This window comes from Glossina fuscipes, unplaced genomic scaffold, assembly GCF_014805625.2.
Source record: "Glossina fuscipes isolate IAEA_lab_2018 unplaced genomic scaffold, Yale_Gfus_2 61514, whole genome shotgun sequence".
NCBI classification, from domain to species: Eukaryota; Metazoa; Arthropoda; class Insecta; order Diptera; family Glossinidae; genus Glossina; species Glossina fuscipes.
The window spans coordinates 851552-866644 of NW_024003726.1; the positions used below are offsets into that span (position 1 = coordinate 851552).

Consider the following 15093-nt stretch of genomic DNA (forward strand, 5'->3'; position numbering starts at 1 on the left):
GGCAACTTATAATTACTAAAAACGCAGCAGAATAGAGTATTCTACAATTTCATTACAGTCCAGAAAATGCAAATCCAAATGGATCATTCTTTTAGGATTTACAAACTGATTAGTCAGACTTACAGAATACTGGGCATGTGACACCAATAAGAATTTTAATTGATACAATTTTGTCGCAGCAGCCATCAACTTATGGTGAGGTGCATTTACAGCGCTATCATACGTTCTCTTTTTTTATTATCAAGAATAATATTCAAGATTTTCTTTTATGTTTGAAGATTGTAGCTTCCTAAAACTGATATGGATATCTGCTAAACACAGCATATATGTGTTGCGGAAATTTTAGACCGGTGTGTTGTATGCAAACCACGAATAAAATGTGTAATAATTATGATTACTCCGCAAAGTCGAATGAAAATTTTGTGCAACATCACACTTATTTCTTTACTTCTCCTTTCTGATAAATAAAACGGCCAAAAGCAAGAAATTAAAAGTTTATACTCTAATTTCATTTGATGTTAATATTTATGATTACTTTGGATAGTTGAATCAAAATTTTGCTTGGCGACATCCAAATAAAATGATCACAATTTGGAAGTTAAAAGTCTGTCTCTTTGTTTTGCCTGCTGGATGATTTCTTTACTTTGTTAATTCAGCGTATATAATAGCTAGTAACTCACATTGTCACATTGTAATTGTACAATAAGGTGTTTACGTTTAGCTTGAACTGTTGTAATTCAGTAAGCCATTGGCAATTCAACAAATATTTCCGGTTACATAGGCAAACAGATAAAAGGGTTGCATTATTCTTTCATATCTACCAATCGAAACAATAAATATAAGAGTTCCAAATTACGATATCCGTCACCAAAAAAACCGATATACTAGTTTTATTCTTCCCTTTGCAACGTGCTAAGTGAGTATGTACAGCTACGTTCTCTACTGTTGTGTTTGTTTATCGGAAAGGAAGATGAAACTTACTACATGAGCTCCATAGTTGTTGGCTAGAGCCAAGTTTGCGTAACTCTCTCACAATCTTGCTCACAACAAGCAAGAAACTATGACTTATAGTTGAAAGGTTATATTGGACTGAAAATATATTTATGAAAACAATTAAAGGTTGCAGCCCGGATAGAGCTTAGTTGGCTCGCCCACGAAAGGCAAAAAATATAACTTACAGCTATTACGATATTGATCTTTAATCCGGCACAAATATTTCTTAAGGAGAAGTTAAAGACCAATGTAAAATCGTCTCGATCAATTAAATAATATGCTCAAATTTAATGAAATATGTTGGAATATTACAAAAAAATTAGTTTTGACAAGCATCAGAATTCGCCGCAACTTTTTTACTTTACGCTTTAAAGGTGAGTATGCTATTTAGCGAAACAAGATGATTTTTTGCAGTCAATATGTCCATATCCCCGACATAAATTTGTATTAAGTTTCAAGTTAATAACTGCTGTGTGTTTGCCTATCGATCACAGCAATACTTGCTATGTCTATTGCATTGTGAACGTTCTGAAAAGAGACAACGGTTGCGCGGACAGGTTGATAGACGAACATAACAAAATTTACCTAAAAAGAGTAAACAAAAGTGCTGATGTGGTAAACTTCTAACTTTTAGCGCTTGTAGAGGTTTAGCGGAAATAAGAAGAACGACGTAATAAAATAAAATATATGTTTTTTCTTTTTAGACAAATATTGCAACTAGAGATTAATACTTATAATATGGTGTTTTTCACACTTTCTCCTCTCTCTCTTTTTAAATTTTTTTTAATTGACCATTAATTAAAAAATGTATAGAATAAAATATACTAAATATTGTATGTGCAATATGCATTTTTTTTTAAGCCCGGCATTTATAAATTTCCCTTTTCTTTTTTTTTTTTGTTTTCATATTACGTCTTTTTTGTTATGGTACGTGTTGCATGTACATAATATAATCGACGGCCACCTGCCAATTACATTACATATTCTAACATACAACTACAACTACGTGTACCAACAAAATACTTAAAATTACCTAAAAACTGTATCATCACCTACAACATCACCAATTAATCAAAACAAATACAAAACTCCACTTATCAATCAATGAATGTGTGTAGAAGCTAAAAAGGCGAAAAAGACCAAAAGTTTAACAGGTGATTATATAATTAATGACGTAATATAATTTTACACATGTATATGAGGCGTATGATTTCTAGATATATATCAGTAGTTAAAAAATGCTGTGTAGCATAGATTGAGAGGATGTTCTTTTCCTTGTTAACACGTGTGGTTGGTAGTTTCTCTATTACTGTACTGCTAGAAAAACAGGAAATACAAACTTCATATTTTCTTATGAATGCGGAAGTTATGCAACAACTAATTGAATAAAAATGTCTTAAAATTTTTTAAATTTCTTTGAGGCCATTGTATGGAGAACGTCTTTTTGTTACCTTCATCAATTGAGAATATTTTGTGTGTTTTAACAACATGTTGGCGGATCGATATAGTTAAATCAATTCAAAATCTACCCGCAGAAATATTTTACTTTTTGGGATAATATTGTCCGATTGTTCTCAGAGAAATTACACAGGTAGCAAATCTCTTGCTTCGATATTAGACGTGTCAGAGGGAAAAACAGGTTTCCTAAGCAGTTAAAGCATTTGAAGAAAAATAACCACATGGAATGACTATGAGAATAAGGGAAAATGGTTTCAGAACAATAACTAAAGTAGCCGTAATCGCTTTTCCCTAACGTATCTTCCTTTTATGCTTGTAAATTCCAATGCAGGAGACGATGACAGAGAACCTTGCAAGATGCAGACATCGGATATTCTTAAGTCGGATTCGGATGGTAACCATGTGCAACAATCAATAGGTGTAGCTGCCGAAACAAGCCACAAAAAAGAAAAGTCTGTATTACAAGCAAAGCTCACAAAGCTCGCAATACAAATTGGCTATGCCGGTTCAACAATAGCTGTGTTAACAGTTATTATATTAGTTATTCAATTTTGCATAAAAACTTTTGTTATCGAAGAAAAACCTTGGAAGAATACGTACGCCAATAACTTGGTGAAGCATCTAATTATAGGTGTAACGGTCTTGGTAGTTGCGGTGCCGGAAGGTCTTCCCTTGGCTGTTACTCTTTCTTTGGCTTATTCAGTTAAAAAGATGATGAAAGATAATAATTTGGTACGCCACTTGGACGCGTGTGAGACAATGGGAAATGCCACTGCCATTTGCTCCGATAAGACTGGAACTCTTACTACAAATCGTATGACTGTCGTGCAATCGTACATTTGTGAAAAACTCTGTAAAGTCCTGCCAACTTTAAATGATATACCGAGCCATGTGGGCACACTTATAGCCCAGGGCATAAGTGTGAATTCAGCATACACATCAAATATTCTGGTAAGCCTTTTTTACAATATCATACATTTCATATCAAACTAACTCAGGAAGGTAATAACGTTATTTTTTTCATAAACAAATAAAATAATATACTTTTTTCGCATTGTAGCCTGGTCAAAACCCCGGTGATTTACCGACCCAGGTTGGTAACAAAACCGAATGTGCTTTACTTGGCTTCGTTCAGGGTTTGGGTGTCAAATATCAGTCGATAAGGGACGAGATAACTGAGGATAAGTTTACTCGTGTTTATACCTTTAATTCTGTTAGAAAAAGTATGGGAACTGTTATACCTAGACCGAATGGAGGTTTCAGACTTTATAGTAAGGGTGCTTCGGAAATTATTTTGAAAAAGTAAGTTGAACTGAATATTGCGTTTTCACCTTCCAATCTCTTTTGCCATAGGTGTGCATTTATTTACGGTCATGATGGTGTCTTAGAAAAGTTTACACGTGATATGCAGGAGCGTCTCATTCGTGAAGTTATTGAACCTATGGCTTGCGATGGCTTGCGTACAATTTGTATTGCATATCGGGATTTTGTTCCGTCAAAAGCTGCAGTAAATGAAGTTCACATTGAGAATGATCCCAATTTTGACGACGAGGAAAATATTATGAGCAATTTAACTTGCTTGTGTGTAGTAGGTATGTCCAAATGCAAATTGAAAAAAAAGTAAATATCAGTTGCTTGCTTAAGAAGCCATCAACAAGGAATTTTTACCGCAATATAACTTTCTCCATTTAAAATGAGAGAGAATTTCCTTTGACAAACCATACCTAATTAACTTGAGCTATTTTACGTTACAGTAATTCAAAACTTTTGTTAATTGCTGTTATCTTCATCTACAATTTTGCGCAATCAATTAGCTTGCTAACGATCTTAGTTGCTACATTTGATATTATTTTAGTGCATACTACACTTTTTTTCCATTGATATTTGCTCTCTGGGACTTGTCTTGTTTTTATAGTATAATAGTGGGAAGGAAGTTATATTCAGGTACTAAAAGATGCCAAATAACGCAAAATATGTCGAACGCGCAAATTAAAGAAATAAATGAATGTTCGTTCTTGTAAAAAATTTCTGTTCTGTATTGTGGTGTTGTATGGTTATACATGGACAATCAGTATCACGATCTGAAAGTTTGTTATATTCGCCCAAGCTCCTAGCCCTCCAGATTAAAGATTCTTGCAAACCTGGCCTTCTTTGGCTCGGCAGACCAAACTGTGTTTGACTTTATAAAATGTTAGCCAAACACCCGGTGTCTGATTTTGCATATGGCCACACCACAAACAAAGTGTAGCAAAACAAGTGGGTACCGGGAGAAACAAGAAATTTTTGGACTGAGCTAACTGAAGATTTTTGTAAAAAAACAAAAACGGTTAAAAGACTTGTTTGTCTAAGATTTTTCAAAAGGAAAAAAAGCAATTTTTCACGAGAAAGGTTTTTGAGTTAGTCTTTGAAAAAGGAAGTGAGCAGTTTGGATACCAGAATTTAAGAAAAAGTAAAGAAATAAATAAATATTTAGTAGATTTTTTTTAAGGAGGTGTTAATAATTTAGTTTAATTAACAAAACAAAAAATTCTGGACATTTTTATCAAAGCCACATAAGAAACATCCACATAGGAATAAAAAAGCCAATATTAATTCTATATGCATACGTACGTATACACACTTATATTTGTGAAGAATAATTGAAACAAAACCACAAACTTTTGAAGCGACGTTGACAGAAATAAAACAGAAGTGTGTGAAGGCAATAGTGATTGTATGATGATATATATATGTACATATGAACATATATTGCTATGAAATTCACTTCTCCAAGATACAGTCCGCATCATTGGATCATGGATATTCTGTTTCAGAGAAATACACTTCAAAATTCTTTTGTTATATTATATTCCTTAAATGTAGTGTAACGAGTCTTTTTGGGCAGAGTATACTCAGCCAATCCAGGACTCTTTCCAAGAAAATTTATAGTATAAAAATAACTTGGACCTTCGGTTTGGTTTTTATGTTTCTATTTATTTATTTATTAGAAGATTACAATGATCAGCGATTTTAAAAAGCGTAGGAGAAAAAAACCAACGTGGTGACCCGATTCTTCTTTAGCGTTTTACTACTTCTTATTCGTTCCTGATTATTATTGTACTTTCTTTTTTCCATATTCCCGAATCGCGAGTTTCTGTAAAAGAGAGAGTGCGCCGCGAGTGTCATAGCAACCAACCGTCCACTATCCGTAGACTCCCAGAAACCCTAACAGTCCAAGTCAACTCGTAAAGGAGCGATCTCTTACCTTTGGCTGCTATGACACAATTGAAAGGCTGAGCGTGGTGCTACACGCTCTTTTATAGTCGCGATCACCGTCGCTAGTCCGTTACAAAGTTGCTTTGACGTGCCTATGTGTTACAATGCTATTCTTACATATCTATCCCTACGTGTGCTAACTTAGGTCTGATCGAACATGTTGCATTTACTAATACTATCTTAAGTACCGACTTGTATGACCTTATTGATAGTGTTTGCTTGTATGCCTATCCTCACATTGGTTTTACCGCTACTCGGTACGATTCTGTATAACGTTAACCCAGGTACCGAATTGTATGATTTGGTAACCGTTAGGTGTGTGAATGCTAGTCTCGCTATGACTTACAGTCTTAGGGCTGTTCGGTCTGTGCTCACAATATGTTTCCTTAGGCAAAAAAAATTATGTTTAACTATGTTCTACTATGTATGCATTTAAAGATTTTATACAATTTGTATACAATTTATAAATTTGTATACGTTTCATACATTTGTATACGTTTCATACATTTGTGTACCTTTCCTAGCTGGGTACTTTTCCTTTCTCTCTCTCTCTTTTTCTTACTGATTATCAAAAAGACATGTAAGGGACAAACCAGACTGACTGCTTGGGGTGTACAGATAGACATTTGTGCGGACGGACTTGTTATCAGTAGCGAAATGCTTCCTTACAGTAGGATTATTTACAATTTATTTTGGCAATACTCTCGACTGCTCAACTCAAATATTGTTGTTTTATTGACCCTTCCTTCCACAAATATTTTATTTTTATACATTTTGACAAGCATATTGTTATACCCAAATTCATGGCTTCATTTTTAATCCCTGTCTGCTTTTCCGTTAATCGTTTTTATCGGCCGGTAGGTGCATGACGCGCCTCGAATGTGCATTTGTTTCTCTCTTTAAGGAATTTGTTATCTGGGAAAATTACTTAACTGGAATAAACTGGATTTGGGATTTCCGTAACAATATATCAATTTGTTGTATATAAAATTATTTGAGGAAATCATGCAAAAGGTAAACCCTGTAAATCAAAATAGCACGCTATCGCCGGATACTTTGTGACAATTCAATCGAAAAGCAGAAGGAGGAGTTTAAAATCAAATCAGCTTTTGTATTTTCAGAAGCAATCTTCTTATTTCTTCAAAGAGTTCTGTTGCAAAGAAATAGCTTTGAAATTTATTACAGGATATATAATTTATAATTATCTATTATATATAATTATTTATTATTATGATCACATAAATTACCATCATTTTTACATATGCATGATAAATGAGGGAAACGAATGCGCCTACGACAGTTCCTGGCAATAGTTATAATAATGTTTTATTCCAATTGTCAAGAAACTTCTGCGGCTAATTAGGGCTAGTGAAGTGGTAATGAAAAATAAAAATTAAATTAAAAAAAAATAATATACGATCTATTATACATATTCAAATATTAACTGTATCATAATAATTATTTATATTAGAAAACTGACAGTATATGGTATATATAGGATAGATAATGTATCAATAATTTCGCTTTGTTCTTTATTCTATTCATGCCGTTCTTAATGGCTACTGTGCAACTCCAATCTTGTTTGACGTGTAAACAGCCACCAGTATTATTGAAGTTAATTTATTTATTTCGATGTACTAATGCGGGTCATCAATTCAAAATTATGCACTTCGCACTGCCGTTCCTTTTATTTCCTATTTGTCTTATTTATTTAAATTCGTTAATACAGGAGATCAACTCCGAATTTGCGTAGAATACCTTGGTTTTTCTTTTTGCTTACAATTAACGTGTTGTTTTTAAAGTTCATGGATGTTGTTTTCAAAAATTGAATGTCGTTTCTTTTTTTCCGTTGATATCCCTACAGGTGCCAGTCTTTTGTTTTCTTCTTATATCAGTGTTTGCAAAACATGGAGAACTCTCACGCTATATAAAAAAAGTTTATGTTATTAAAAATTAATTATTTTCCTGATTAATTAATTTTAATATTTAAATTTTTTTCAATAATGTTATCTTATTTGGAAATACTTTTCTTTCATATTATAACAATTAATGCAAATACCTACTTTTTAGCTGCAAAAAGCTAACATAATTACTTACATGTACATAGTGTGAACGAGTGGGGTATATAGACCTTAATTGGGTTGGTTATCTTGCTAATTGCAGAAGTTCTCTACTATTTTATTGTTAGATTCTTCGCAGGTCGGTCTGCTCAATCGACGAGTGTGCCTTTACCTATTGAGTACTCACTGTAGTTACAACGAAAGTAAACACTACCGCACTTGAGATTTGAACCCGTGGACATTGTTTTAGTAGTGGCGATTCTTACTTATTAGACTACTCATGTGGAATTTTATAAAAATGTCGTTTTTAATTATGTTCCAAATTAGAGGGGAGGATACTCCTCGATTGCTTCCCAGCCTAATAGTCTCCATGATCCCTGCCTACTTAATTCTTATGGTTAAGCTGTATAACAAATAATAATTATAATAACAATAACGATAATAAAAGCACACTATGAATAATTGGCTACTCCTTGCAATCTTCAAATATTAGTCACATCCTCGTCGATTTTATATGGGATTTGTTCGTTAATTTTGGCAACCTAGTCTAATTGTGAAAATATGAGAGGGCAAACCATTGCAATCCAATACAGCAAAATCATCCCCTTATCAAAACGCAAAGTAGATAGTACATCGTACAGCAGATATTATTTCCGCGCTACCAAGATAACCCTTCTAAAAGTGTCGGCTGTCAGCTTTATGAACGCTCGTACAGTCTTTGTCTGCATACTGACGTTCTGTACATAACTATTTAATGATAAACAAGCGACCTTCAAGAATCTTTTTCGTACAGCACTCGTTTCCGAAATCAATCAATTTCTTCGTGTTCATTTTCAGTCAAATTAATTTTGGCGCGCATTTAATCGCGTTATGTATATTCAAGGACCAGCAGTTGACCAATTCATAATTACATGGGTTTTATTGAAAGACACAAAGTATTGAAAGCGTAGGTTCTAAAAAGAAATGCTCAGTTTATTGAAATAAAAAATGAGCTGAGAAATATGATTTCTTGTTTAGATTACGCAAACAAGTAAAACACCTTTAAAAATGTAAAAATTTTTTGCTTAGGCTTAATACATTCCTTTTCATGGTATATCACCATTGTCATATGGGCTGCCAAAGAATGAGGAATATCGGCTTTAAATTTGGCAGCAACATTGGAAGTTCACACAGAATGGTGGGTATTGAAAATGGGCCAAATCGGTCCAACACGTCTATTATGTAAAATGGATTACAAACACATGGATTTTTTGGCTATTACTCATAAATTAGAGTAGAGATAAAGATAAGAATTTCCGTCTACATTCTATGTGATCCTACGATATCATAAAATGCATGAATTCATTATCAGCATTGAATTCTGAATCGATTTAAGCTTTTCCTCTGTCCCTCTCCACAGTGTCTATGGTAGACATTTTCCTGGTCACAAAACGGTAGTTATCTGTGGAAATTGATTGCTTTTAAAAATGATTTAAACCGGTCGAAGGACAAGCCTACAGTACTACGTAAACTTAAACACCTGCATTTTCAAACACAAAGTAAAGATTTTTGCTCATTACTTATGTCTTACAACGGATATAATGACAAAAATTTGTTCTGGTGCTAGGTAGAGCTTATATGAAATTTTTGTTTGCCCCAAACTAACTCAGTAGCCATCGGCGAAAAAGTACACAAAAATTAGGTTTGATTAAATAATATGTTATTGGGTTGTTGTGTTTTCATATTCGTTCGTGGATTTGTAATCTATTTTGTTTTTCATGTAAGTCATCGTCTATTTTCTGTTCATTTTTTGTAACATGTTCGTTAGTCCGTTTCCGTGTCTGTCTGTGCGTTAAATCAATATCGAGTCTCCTATTATACACCTATTTCTCATTTTCACAACGCATCCTACTTTGCCATAATAAACCCATTGCACTTTCTCTCTAACAACACATTATTTAGAATTGATATATCAACATGAAAGAAAATAAAAAATTTCTTTTACTTCTACACCTTTTACATCTATTCTTAGATGAGCCTTTAATCCTATTTTTAATGTAAATTTTAAAGTCAATTTCGAGTAGTTTGAGGCAACCTTTAATCGTAATTTTTAAAAATAGGATTCACATAAGACAGTTTTTGAACATTAGCTGGTAAGTAGTAGGTTTTAATACACATTTAAAGTAACCTCTAAAGTAAATATTAATATATCATTCATACAAATTTTAAAGTAATTTTAATGTATTTTAAATTTTCTTAGTTTAAGCAATCTTATGGTATTTAAATAGTGTTAATGTGAATTTTAACTAGTTTGCTATTATGTATAGCATACTTCACCAAACCAACGAAAGAATCAAATCGAGTCCGAGTAATGAATATTTGCACAGCATTGAAGCTATACGCAAAATGTACTCAATCCTATAAATCGTGTAACAGTAAACCTGCCCCTATTATCTAGAAACTGACCTCGGACTCTCTGTTTCTCTTCTCTTTGCATTTTATTAAGGCCAAAAGCAAACTTCCTTTGTAGAATTCTTTCCATTGTTAGTAACAGATACAAATTGATAAATATCTACATTAAAATAAGAATTACAAACAGATAAAAGAATACAATAAAAAATGAAATAGCAGTTTTCATCTAGTGCCGCTGAACTGACCATTGCCCTTTGGTGAAGAGAATGGCAAAAACAAATCGAGAGATCCCAGCCCCTTTACATCAATATACGCGGTCATTACATATTTCCGCGTTGTAAGATCCAACAATTTTCATAGTCATTCGTAGAAATGTATCCACACACCATGGCCAATCCTCCATCATGCTTCAGATGGATTTCCATCGCTATATTCGCTCTTGCTTTTTGCTTACCATTGTATACGAATATAGTAAACTTAAACTAGTTACTAAAAATTACGGTTTTCTAAAAACTTTTGCAAAATTGGAGTTTTGCAACTCAAGGCGTTTTATCATATTAACTTCGCTTATACATGATGTTTTTTTTTTTGGAATGTGGCTATGAAAATCGTTGGATCTATCAACGGTTTTGACTTTATTTGTTACAGATCTGACAATATTTCGTTTTTCACATTAGATAAGACTATTTGGTTAGCCTGATCGGTGCTTATTTTCTTTGGAATCAATAAACAATAGCACAACTAATTAAAATTGCTATTGCTATTTTTCTTGACTTTTACCTTCATAATCAAGTTTCGAATGTCTTTAGAAATTGCTTTATGTCGTTGTATGTTTTGTGGCATTTTAGAGAAAGGATATAAAGAAATTCACTTTAATTAATGAATTACTTTTTAAATGTACGCACAAGCATAAAATCCAACTACAGTTAACTAAAAATATATTTTTTTTCGAAACTTTCAGTGATGTAGACTGTTTGTGTTTTTTGTGGGATTAAAGTATATTTTATGCTTATAACTTTATCTTAAGTCAAAAAAATGCAACCAATTCTGAAACCATGCAGTTTAAATAAATTTATCAAAAATCCCTTTCCTACCTCTCTTTAAAGGTTTTTTTAAACAACTTGAATGAACAGAATGGAATTTGTTGCAGTTTTATGCTTGCAATATTCTAAGAAATTTTATTTTATAGGAAAACATGTGGTTCTCATAGGCGCCTATTATTCCGAATGTGCAGTTTTCATAATACTATAAATTCTCTGTTAATTCTTACCGTTACTATGCTATCTGTTCAAATATTTTTTTTCAGTGTCATCTGTTAAGGACAGAGTCACACGCATTACACTTCACGTGTTGCGCAATGGCAAAGAAAACGACAAGAGGACTTATAAATGTATAGCCAAATTCGTAATTAACTACACAAATTTCATCTCGAACTTGACGTTTTTTGACAGAGACATTGAATCCTTTCAAGTCGCCCTTAGTCTCATTCTATTCAATGAATCTATACTAACATATTTTTTTTAGAAATGTTTTAAAAATTAGCATTATCTAAACGAGTATGCTAGGCAATTTAGAAATCAACACGTGACACATTGGACTGTAACTTTCACAAAAGACATTCATTTGACACGGACACTCTTTTAGGAGTGTTTGTACTTTAAAGAAAAACTTTTTTTTGGAGAATGTATTTTTCCCCAAGTTTACTAAAAGGTTGAAAACCTTTATTAAGTCATGAAAAAAGGCACATGACTCTGAAAAATTTATAGCGATTTTTCCCTTTAAATGAGGGGAAACTGCTGTCTAATATGTATCCTTCTAATGCAACGCAAAACAAATGTTCAAGTTCTTAATGCATTCAGACAACAAGAGCAAGTAAGAAAATTCCAATCGATCGCAGTCGAACGTTTTATTACCAGTAACTATTGCGGGAGTGCCCTTCGCCTATTTTCAATACCAACCTGTCGGCATAAACCCCTCATGTTTCTGCAGAATTTAAAGCCAATTTTTTAATTCTTGCAACTGGGAGAATGATTACTGCACATATCCATTGATTCAGAATTTGTAGCTTATTTAAAGTATACACAATTGACAGAGCATGTTATACTTCTGTCTAAACGCTCCAAAAGCTTTGACAAAATCAATATACTGCTAATGTTGTATGCTGGACGTAAAAACAGAGAAAGGCTTATGTTAGTACCAATAAACAGATCAGAATAGATTTATCACTTATGATTTTTTCAAAGTTAAATCAAGAGCTATGGTTATGTATTCTCTTTGATAATAAATTACAAATTATTTAACAACTATCTACATGACAGGCATTGAAGATCCCGTGCGCCCCGAGGTACCTGATGCTATTCGCAAATGTCAGCGTGCGGGCATTACAGTTCGTATGGTGACGGGTGACAATATCAACACAGCGCGTTCAATTGCTAGCAAATGTGGTATATTGAAACCTAATGAAGATTTCCTTATATTAGAGGGTAAAGAGTTCAACAGGCGAATACGCGATAGCAACGGCGATGTAAGCATACCCAAAAACATGCAGATTGCAACTATTAATATAACAAATTATCCTGTATTTTATAGATCCAACAGCACTTGATTGATAAGGTATGGCCAAAATTGCGCGTGCTAGCTAGATCATCGCCAACGGACAAATATAACTTGGTCAAAGGTAACAGTAGAGAATTATGAAAAGGCTTATATCATACTTCTCGGGTATTTTTCTCCACAGGAATTATTGATAGTACAGTTAGCGAAAACCGCGAAGTTGTGGCTGTAACAGGGGACGGAACAAACGATGGACCGGCTTTAAAAAAAGCCGACGTTGGCTTCGCAATGGGCATTGCAGGAACCGATGTTGCAAAAGAAGCTTCTGACATTATATTAACTGACGATAATTTTAGTAGTATCGTGAAAGCAGTCTTATGGGGGCGAAATGTTTATGATTCCATTGCCAAATTTCTGCAATTTCAGTTGACTGTTAATGTAGTCGCCGTAATAGTAGCATTCATAGGCGCATGCGCCGTCCAAGATTCTCCGTTGAAAGTAGGTGCCATTTCCTAAAACTTTATTAAGATAAGCTAATTGTTTCCATAATTTATCAAAAAGGCTGTTCAAATGCTTTGGGTGAATCTCATCATGGATACACTCGCTTCTCTGGCGTTAGCTACTGAGCTTCCAACCCCTGATCTTCTACTACGTAAACCCTATGGTCGTACCAAACCCTTAATATCACGCACAATGATGAAAAATATTCTAGGTCAGGCATTTTATCAACTGATTATTATATTCGGTCTTTTATTTATCGGTAATTATCTATACGGAAAATTGGTTTCACGGGATTTTACAAGCGTGTTCTTTTCAACCTTAGGTGACTGGCTGTTGGATATTGAATCTGGACGTGGCCAGGAACTAGGAGCTGGTCCAACCGAACATTTTACAATAATTTTTAACACTTTTGTCATGATGACTTTGTTTAATGAAATTAATGCACGTAAAATACATGGCCAACGTAATGTGGTAGAAGGCCTTTTTACAAATCCAATCTTTTATACAATCTGGATATTTACAATGATCTCTCAAGTAAGTTTACGTGCTGTATGTGTATCCATAGCATGTCCCATTACATTTCTATTTTGATAATTTAAGGTTATCATTATTCAATATGGAAAAATGGCATTTTCAACAAAAGCACTGTCAATCGATCAGTGGCTTTGGTGTGTTTTTTTCGGAATTGGTACATTAGTATGGGGGCAAGTGGTGACATCAGTGCCGACAAGAAAATTGCCGAAAATTTTGTCGTAAGTAAAAAAATTTGTTAGTAAATTTAGATCCGAGCAACTGAATCAACATTTCACTATTGATATTTTTGTTTTCAATTTCATTTTCGCTCATTTAGTGTCATTCTCGTTTTGATCATTGGCAATCGAAGAATAGTTTTTTATCGCTTGCATGCGAGAGTTCATGTCAAAGGAATAGAAATGTGGATCACACATAAATAAATAAAAAAGAAATTGAAAACAAAAACATCAACCGTGAAATTTTTTTCCAGATATATTAGTGGAACTAGAAAAAAATTTCATTGGGGTTTTCTTTTAAAGAAAGGCACCGATAAAAGTGTTATGGTTATATAAAATATTAATATTTGTGAGACATTGATTTTGTATTATTTCCACTTTTCTCACTTCATTTTTTCCAAAAAATTTTTTTTTGAGTTGGGGTAGATTTGATTAGCGATAACACCGTTTCATCGTTTGTATGACAACAAAAATGATTCTATTATAAACTATAGCAGCATAAAAGGTGTAACCAATTTGGATTGTAGACAACAAAAATAACATCTCAGTAGCAAAACGAAAATTTAAATGACTATCACCATGGTTGAATAACAATTCCAAATTGATAACGGCGACGTAACTTTAAGTAAAGCTTTTTTAGGCCCGGGATAAAGGGTTGAAGCCGCGGTTTCGTTTGTGCTCGTTTACATTGTGTTCTACAAATTGAACTACCTTCCCAGGCCTGACAAATAAATATAATTTATCAATTTTAAAACTTTTGATTTTTGTGTTGTAACATTTGTTACAAACACAACCGACCACTGTTGTACAATGTTGGGTTGTTTAATTCGACCACGAAGAGTGACAGGCAGGAAGAATAGTTCTTAAGCCTATATGCAAGCCTGCGATAAACGAAAAAATGTAGGAAGAAGAGCTGTAGACTAAAAGGGAGAAGAGATAGAGATTTAGTTGAAAAAAGAAGTAAAATCAGATATGGTAAATTCGAACGGTACAGAAAAGAGAAGGAAGTAAATGACAAAACAAAAAAATTGTTTTTGTTAAATTGCTTTCAAGACAAAGGTTTTGTATGAGTATTATAATATTAGTTTGGGGAAAAAGAAATCCATTATTTTTTCGGTAGATGGCTGCACTGA

The 15093-nt window shown here is 33.4% G+C and overlaps 1 protein-coding gene across 12 annotated transcripts in view; it reads left to right on the forward strand.

Moving 5' to 3' along the window:
- Positions 1-15093, forward strand: part of LOC119643656 (plasma membrane calcium-transporting ATPase 1) — a 192817-nt gene that overhangs the window by 60449 nt on the left and 117275 nt on the right. For 11 of the 12 annotated variants that reach the window (XM_038043044.1, XM_038043047.1, XM_038043043.1 and 8 more), the window contains 10 exons: positions 2112-2147; positions 2783-3402; positions 3512-3753; positions 3805-4043; positions 12476-12681; positions 12747-12834; positions 12895-13208; positions 13272-13470; positions 13534-13745; positions 13812-13963. In XM_038043044.1, the coding sequence (XP_037898972.1) occupies positions 2112-2147; positions 2783-3402; positions 3512-3753; positions 3805-4043; positions 12476-12681; positions 12747-12834; positions 12895-13208; positions 13272-13470; positions 13534-13745; positions 13812-13963 (2308 nt within the window). The remainder of the gene's footprint in view (positions 1-2111; positions 2148-2782; positions 3403-3511; positions 3754-3804; positions 4044-12475; positions 12682-12746; positions 12835-12894; positions 13209-13271; positions 13471-13533; positions 13746-13811; positions 13964-15093) is intronic. The other variant, XM_038043045.1, reaches the window with a different exon arrangement.